The sequence below is a fragment of the Mobula birostris genome, chromosome 11 (assembly GCF_030028105.1).
Source record: "Mobula birostris isolate sMobBir1 chromosome 11, sMobBir1.hap1, whole genome shotgun sequence".
In the NCBI taxonomy this organism is placed as follows: Eukaryota; Metazoa; Chordata; class Chondrichthyes; order Myliobatiformes; family Myliobatidae; genus Mobula; species Mobula birostris.
The window spans coordinates 98,791,563-98,800,083 of record NC_092380.1 but is presented as its reverse complement, the minus strand read 5'-3'; the positions used below and the strand labels follow the sequence as shown (position 1 = coordinate 98,800,083).

General features: G+C 40.8%; 1 protein-coding gene across 1 annotated transcript; it reads right to left on the bottom strand.

Moving 5' to 3' along the window:
* Positions 1 to 1,391: 1,391 nt before the first annotated feature.
* Positions 1,392 to 5,418, bottom strand: dbx1a (developing brain homeobox 1a). Its single transcript, XM_072273181.1, is given in 6 exon segments — positions 1,392 to 1,556; positions 1,559 to 1,644; positions 1,646 to 1,845; positions 2,151 to 2,353; positions 4,125 to 4,223; positions 5,046 to 5,418. Coding segments are annotated over 6 exon segments (1,005 nt in total). The 3' UTR covers positions 1,392 to 1,512.
* Between the last annotated feature and the right edge of the window lie 3,103 nt (positions 5,419 to 8,521).

Genomic DNA, 8,521 nt, shown 5'->3' with positions numbered 1-8,521 from the left:
CTATACCCCTCATAATTTTGCATACCTCTATCAAATCTCCACTCAATCTTCTATATTCTAAGGAGTAAAGTCCTAAGCTATTCAATCCTTCCTTGTAACTCAGGTCCTCCAGAGCTGGTAACATCCTTGTAAATTTTCTCTGTACTCTTTCAACCTTATTTACATCTTTCCTGTAGGTTGGTGACCAAAACAGCACACAATACTCCAAGTTAGGCCTCAACAATGACTTCAACATAACATCCCATCTCCTGCACTCAGTACATTGATTTATGAAGGCCAATGTGCCAAAAGTTTTCTTTATGACCCTAACTACTTGTGACACCACTTTCAATGAATTATGGACCAGCATTCTCAGTTGCCTTTTTTCTAACACACTCCTCAGTGCCCTACCTACACTGTGTAAGCCCTACCCTTCCTACTGAAGTGTAACATCTCACACTTGCCTGCATTAAGTTCAGTCTGCCATTTTCAGCCCATTTTTTCAGCTAATGCAGAACCCTCTGCAAGCCATGATGGCCTTCCTTGCTGTCCACTCCACCCCCAATCTTGGAGTCATTGAGTCACTTGGGACTATACTCACTGTAATTCAGAAGAATGAAAATAGGATCTTATAGAAACATATAAAATTATGAAGGGGATAGATAGGATAGAGGCAGGAAAGTTGTTTCCACTGGTAAGTGAGATAGAACTGGGTTATATAGTCTCAAGATTCAGTGGAATTGATTTAGGACCGAGATGAGGAGAACGGCTTTTCTCAGACAGTAGTGAATCTGTAGAATTCTCTGCCCAGAGGACCAATAGAGACTACCTCATTAAATAAATTCAAGACAGAGTTAAATTCTTGCATTGCAGAAAAATTAAGGCAGGTTGGTGGAGCTGAGTCCAAAGCCAGATCAGCTGTGATCTTATTGAATGGCGGAAAGGCTAGAGGGGACAGATGGCCCACTTCTGCTCCCATTTCTTATGTCCATATGTTTTTAAATGGAAACTGTGATAATAAACCTAATTCTGATTTTGATTCTGCAGGATTTACATGCTTGGATGCCCCCAGTAATGATCTTCAAGACTACTTGTTCCCCAAGGCAAGAGAACTAAAAATGTCTGAGAGACACAACTTCCATATGTTTAAACACATCTCATAATACCTACTTTTTTATTTGGTATTATACAAAACATTTAAGATATAAACATTATGCATCTATACACTGCGGCATACAAAATAAAAAAAACATTTCTTTATAAGTTATGACCACAAAGTCTACATTTTCAAGTTAAGTCATTAAACAGTTTACAAACTTTTAATTAGAATCTAATCAAACTATATGTATAGTCATTCATAATACTCTTGGTATAAAATATTCATTCAACTCATTATTTGTACAAAGGCTGTGTGCAGGTCACTGAAGCCGTGCAAAGCTGGCCTCACTGGTAAATGCAAGTCTGGACTGTTTCCTTCCTATTCTGCAAGCAACAAGCCACGTCCATTCACAGAATGATTCGGAGGAGATGCATTTATGAAACGGTTATTTCTTCGTCCTCGTCCTCCTCCTCGGAGAAGTACATGTGTTTGTCGGTGTGCTGGTGTGAGATGAGACGTAGGTGCGTGTCCATGCTCTTGAACTCTGGTGATTGACATATGGATGATTTGGGGCTGTCTCTGCACCCCGTTTCCTCCTCGTCCCCCGAGTGGAGGCTGCAGGGAGACGATTTCCCCACATCACTGAGATCGGGGTGTGGGTTTAACTTCGTGGGCAAAGTCTGCTCACGGCATCCGCCAGCAGACAGCAGTTCTCTCTCTTTGGAATTTCTCCATTTCATCCTTCTGTTCTGAAACCAAATCTTCACCTGATAAGTGATCAAAAGTAGTTACTTCTTAAAAGTTATCTCAGGAAGAATGAGCCAACCAGGCAACGGTACTTTCTCCGCGAGTAACCTATTGTTGCTACTTCGAATTTTTCATGGATGAACTCATAGTCAGGGAGCACGAACCCATCGAATCTGTGTCTACCGTCCATTTGCACTAATCCTACACTAATCCCATTTATTCTCCCCATATTCTGCCGTATTTTGCCCTGGAAAGGGTGAACAAGTAAGTGAACAATTTCACAGGCCCGTGCCTAACTGATCTGTGAATACGCGTTGTGAATTACCTGGGAGTCTTTCAGTCCCAACTTGGCTGCCAGTTTGCGTCGATCTGGCTTGCTGATGTATTTCTGTTTCTGAAACATTTTCTCCAACGCTTTCCTCTGGACATCGGAGAACACAGCTCGACGGAGCATCCCTCTCCTGGGCTTCCCCCGAGCGGCCAGTGGCCAAGAGAAGGTGCCGGGGATGGGGACCACAGAGGAAGAGGCTGAAGGGAAAACAGTACAGTTACTTAACCTCGAGAAAAGGCAGTCTCCAATAATATTGGCCATATGACGGTATTAAATCACTTGAAAAGCTGGGGACAGCGGGTAGAGTGAAAGTTCGCGTACTGCACGCAAACGTACGTTTATAAACAGCCGGTTTATGCATACTTTAAAGTCATTCATGATGATATTCTTTAACTAATTCCAACGTTATTTTTATTACGCCTTATCTCTACCTGGCCACTTAAATAACTGGAAAAAGTTTAATAAAATAAATTTACTGGCACGCGTATTGTGTGAAACCTGAGAGGAATAGGTGATAAACCACTTTCACTGGTTTCAAATGGTCTGATTTATAAAAAGGGAGAGTCTCTCCTTCTGAAAGTGTTAATAGCAGACAGAAAAAATTCTAATGAAGCGTGAATGGTAATTGTGTAGTAATGAACTAACAGAAAAAGACTGAGGACAGGCTGCTAAAGCCATATATTATTGGAACAAAAGCAAACTACACATTCACAATCTTAACAGAATTGCACGCCAAGATCATTGTGCGAATACTGATTACTGCAGACTTTCACTCCCCCCCCAGAAAAAAACAAGCGGAGATGAAAAGCCATTTAGAAAGCTCAAACACTCCAAGTTGTTTTTCTGTTGAAACTTTCAGCTTGTGAATAAAGGCGGCGAAGGTCTAATTGTCGTCGATTTGGGACCAAAGTTCCTTCCATAACGTTAAGCTGCTTGAGACGTGTCAATTAAAAGTGGAAGGCTGTCACCAGCGACTGAAATCGAAATGCTTTATTGGTAACAAAGGTGAGTGGGGGCGGGGCGGCCGTGAATAGCCAATGCAAAATGGATATTTTTTTAAAATAGCCAATAGTTTTACATATTTAAGTTGGACATGGATAACGCAGTCTGTGTTGAGTAGGAAACGTGTTTTGAACGGGAGTATGGAATGAATAACATATTGATTCGGAAATTTAATGTTAATTGTCGTTAAAATTAGTTGTAAAACGGAGTTATAGTTTACGTATATGGTGTTTGGTGTAGTTATCTTCCCATTCATAAGTACCCGTAACTGCTGGCTTTGAGAATCTGAATATAGATGAAATCAAGACGAATCATTAGATTGTACTTTGATTGATTCTCACTGGTTCAACAGAAAGCACCAGTTAGTTCACTGGCGTGTGAGTGTTCCAGCGTTAAAACATTGGTAATTTGTTTACAGGAACCTCCTCTGAACGCTATATTAACAGCACTGGAGTTTGGTTTAAAGTTCACCTGAAGGATGCTTGTGGGGCTGGGATGCGATGGAGTGGGGGTAGATTGGGGTGGTGGTGTTTGGTGGGGGGGGAGGAGGGAGGGGGTGGTGTTAGTACCCGGTGCTAAGACTGCGTGTGGTTGCTAAAAATGAAGCAGCGATTGGTCACGGTCTTCAAAGCTTTGTTAGGAATCAGTAGTGAACTGCGGGGCCCTGTGGGAAAACCGCGGCCGTGCAGCGAAGCCAACAGTCCTTCTGAGAATGGACCCGCCTCGAACTTAGTGCGTGACAATTTCTGCTAATTTGTAGATCATGGAATCAGAGCAGAATGTCAGCCGTCACTGCTTGTGCTAAATAGGGCATCAAATAACCGAGACTGATTTCGAACCGTTGTACTTCTAACAACCTCTGAACTACACTCTAACCCCCGGGACAGGCTGCGAAATATTGGCTCAATATGCGTGAAACAAGAGGACCACGAGCGTCCGCGCGGGGGTGGCTGAGGGGGCACTTACCTGGGAAGTAGGAGGAGCGGAGGAAAGGCTGGAAAGATCCCTCGAAGTAAGGGAAGAAGGCTTTCGGCGAGATCCCTTGGATCAGTGGAGGGGAAGTTTCTGGAAGAAAGCAAAAGGAATCTCAGAACGCGCACTTTTAACCACACCTTTAAATCGTGATTAAATAATCGCTCAGCCAAACAGCAGTGTATAATTACGGAATTAGCTATCCCATTAGCTGGGTAAACATACATTATTTTGTTTTCTGGGATAATTTTACGCAGCATTTAGATGACCATATATAGTGCTTAATTAAATTTGTACCATCTATATTAAAATAAACGCTACCGTATTTAGAGACCTATATATCGATTTTTGATCAACTCATTTTGAACGTAGTTAATCGCATATTTAGTTAACCGTATACTATAAAATAGCAATGTTGGAGTGAAATAAATCTAGATAGTAAAATTGCAATATTTGGACAACACACCTCATTTAGACCGTTAGATAATCGTGGATTTGTTTAGTTAATCATAAAATGTATTTTGATAATATTATCAAAGTACATTATGGCCTCCTGAGCGACCATACTTAGGTAACTTTATATTGCACTACAAATAATATTCAAGTGACTTTGTCATGTTAACCTTAAATCATGAATGTTATAAATATCTCCTATCTTGTGAATTGAACAAGGAAAGCACACTAAATAAGTTTTCAGTAAAAAAAAGTTGCATTGTTTAAAAATAGTTTTCTTGTGACGACTATTTTACTTGAAACACTTTTTATTCTGTTTAAGATATTACAGAAAGGAGATAATTATCTTAAAGTTCAATAGGAGGTTTGCAGTTAGTACTTCACCCACTTCGCGTAAATAATATATATATATATATGGTTGCATTGCTCTTCTGGCTGGCATTTAAGGAAGAAGGCACTCACCAGTTCTTGGGGTTGACGAGAGGATGGCGTGCACACCAAACTTTAGGTAATTGGAATCGCTGCTTGTAGAAATGGAGGTATGAGGGGAGCATATTCCACTTGTAACAGAGCAAGTCGTACTGACTTGTTCTGTTGTCACCGGGCTTGGGCTGGTGGTGGGTTCGGAAGTTGATGGAGACAGTGTGGCAGAAACAGATCGGGGCAGGTAACTGGCAGGCCGACTGATCTTCAGCAGATCCTCCACCAGGAAGCTCGCTCCCATTGCGTGCGAGGAAAAAGCTGACTGCAAAGACTGGGGGAGAGTCAGAGTTGGGGTTGGCCTCAAAAGCCCCGGGTACATTGCTGAAGGAGCAATCACACTTGGGAACATCATATCTGCAGCAGTGAGAGAAACAAGAGGGAGAGAGAGAGAGAGAGAAGGAAAGAGGAAGAGAGAGGGAGAGAGGTTCCAATCAATCCTATTCAGCAAAGAGCTTTTTACCCCCACTTCCCTTTCAGTAAGATCCAACTAACACCTCCAGCACTTTTCTACCATCGCCTCCTTCTGCCTGATGTGTTTTATAGTAGACAGCCTGGGTAAGTCTTTTGAGATGTGACAGCTTTGACAATGAAGTTCAACAAAGTTCTCCACATGAGTTCCTTTCACTCGGAGCTTCTAGCTCGCTGATTGGTCCATTAGAGCAATTTATGATTGGATTAGACTTCATAAGCAAGCAATCACAATGGAGCTTCAACAAAGAAGGTGTAGCCATTAATTCGGAATACCGACCGCCTCTTTTGAATACACTGCCGTAGGATTTGAGCTGGTTTTGTTTGGGTGCAATACACACAGGCTAATTAAAAGACAATTTTCCAAGTTTCCAATGACATTTTCCTCGTTTGAAAGGAATTATGAAAAGAAAGCACTAAATTTATTTGATACCCCCGCTGGGCCAACAAAACTGGTCAATAAATATTCATATCTTACACTATAATCTCCTTGTGAAAGGGTTCTTGGGCTGGCAGAGTGAGACATTTAAACAGCAGATTGTTCGCAAGTAATGGAAACAAATTATATTTATATAAAATGCAATTTCAGTCGAAAGCACCGCTAATTGAAATATAATAAAATATATTTATTGCGCTTAACCTTTCTAAAGTCCCAAAAGCCTAAACGGCTAGAAGCACGTTTTGTTGATTGTATTCTGCAAGTAAATAACATTGTGCAATAGTTAAGAATTACACAAATTGTGAAAATAAAACACCGCTTACAGAGAGATCGTTTCACTTTGAGACGTTGAACACATGATTTAACTCTATTGGAACGCAGCTCAAAAATTAAACTAGGCTCATTTCATTACAACGGAACAAAAATGCTATAAAATATCTTGATCCGACGCTTAGTTTAAAAAGTGTTAGTTCAGAATCTATTTTTGTTTCATGTTTCATGGGTGCTTGACGATACATAGATAAACAGTTAATAGGCTTTAAAAAAAGGCGTGGAGTCTTATTTTAACGGAGAACAAAACCTCGTCTAGAATCGATCAAATTGGTCTTTAGCGCAATAACAGATGTGTAGAATATTAAGATTAGCAAAAAAAAACGTACACTAGTTTATTCTTAATAAGCGACGGCAAATGGACTGTAGCCACGTTATCCCATTAACCGCGGCAACAGCATCAACTGTCACCATCAGCTGTGTTTTTATTTACTCAACACAATGCTTCAAAATCGTGTTAGCCGACGTTCAGCAGCTTTACTTCTATATAAAACACGTTTTTTTTTGGCTGCTCGGTGTTCGGCATCAGCTGTAGATTATCCTTACGTAGTTTCTTCAACACACAAAGATGCATCCCTGGTGTAAACCCATTGAGAATCAAACGTTGCAACTGAACTTCAGCAGTGGAACTTGGAAGAGATATTAATTCACATTAAAATGAAAAAGGCATTTAAAAAGGTGCCCCAAGGTTAACAATCGAAAATCTCGTTATGTTTTTTTCGGATATGCAAATAGATATTTCGCCCTATTTTACACTCCATTTTATATTATAAAAAGTATGTTGGAAAACTGAGACACAAATCAGCCCATTTCTGAATGGAGCGCCGGGGATTTAGGTGATACAGTTAGAAACTGAGAGACACAAGGGCTCAAATCCTACTTTTAAAAACTTGACATCGGGAGGGTGTTTTGTTCCCATAAAATGCACGGCTGTATTTGCGACTGGCGAGTTTATGCTCGTTTCAAGAGAAAATCTTGCTCATGAAATGGTCTTGTTGTTTTATTGACTAGGGATAGCGTAGTTAGTGGGCAGGATCACAGTTCTGCTTTGAAATCCGTATAGTTTCAGAAGATGCTGTTCCCAAATAAGCACTTAGACTTGCATTGACTGAGCAAGATGGTTAATCGTTGTAATATCGAACAGTATTGGGGAAACCCAGATACACATTCATTTGGATGAGCCCGGCCAGGTGCAACACGTTGTACCGAAATATCCAGCATGAAACGGAGTAAAAATATCTCTCGGGAAATAAATCAAAGCGACATCGCTAATTATGTACATTTTCCAAGTTGATAAAAGCGACCCTTTAAAACTATTACAGATACACTCATGCAATTGTGTGTGAGGGGTGATTCGGTCCTTGAATCTTTTAAATCACTGCTTATTTACCAGTATATTACAAATGTCAGCCAGAAAGGGAACAGGAACGTGATCTGCAAGAAACAATAATTATTTATAATCAATATAATCAATAATTATTAGAAAACAGAATTATCAGACAAATGGAGTAAGAGCATTGGACTTTAGTGGCCAGTTCGGTTTAAACGATCAACAGACATTTTATTTTGTCTCTTCTTCGTACAGCTATTTTACCACGTGCCTCGTCCTCTTTTTTTTTCTCGGGCAATCATTCTGCTTCGATCCATTGATGACGATGATCCATTCAATTGGCAACAAGCACCGTCTAAGTTGAAGAAAATCACTGAAGGAGTGTATGAAAAAAGTTAGGGGGAAGAATAGGAATGGAACGACGAAACATTTATGAGATTCGGATGACCTAATCCTAAAATGATCAAGCAAATCAGAATCCTGTCATGCGTGGGTCGAAGCGGAGTGATTGTTCGTGAACAGGGAGAGGGGGTTGGGGGCGGGGAACGACGTCGAATCCTTAACATTGTAAACTAGCTGTACGAAAATCAGGACAAAATAATGTCTGATTGATTGCCCAAAACAGTGCGATCTGGTCACTTAAAGATCAATACTCTTGCCCCATTTGCCGGATAATTTTGTTTTTCCAGTAACCATTGGTTCTGGCGCTTTCATTTACTCTGCATTGTACCTATAAATTCCACAGTTGCGCCTGTGTATAGGCCAACCGCTGGCAGTTTCTCGGCACTAAATCAGGATAACGACATTAACTGGGAGGTTGGGTCAGGCCCACGCTGTGACACACGTGGATGTAGACGCTCTGGGTAAGGGCCTGTGCCACACTCTTGA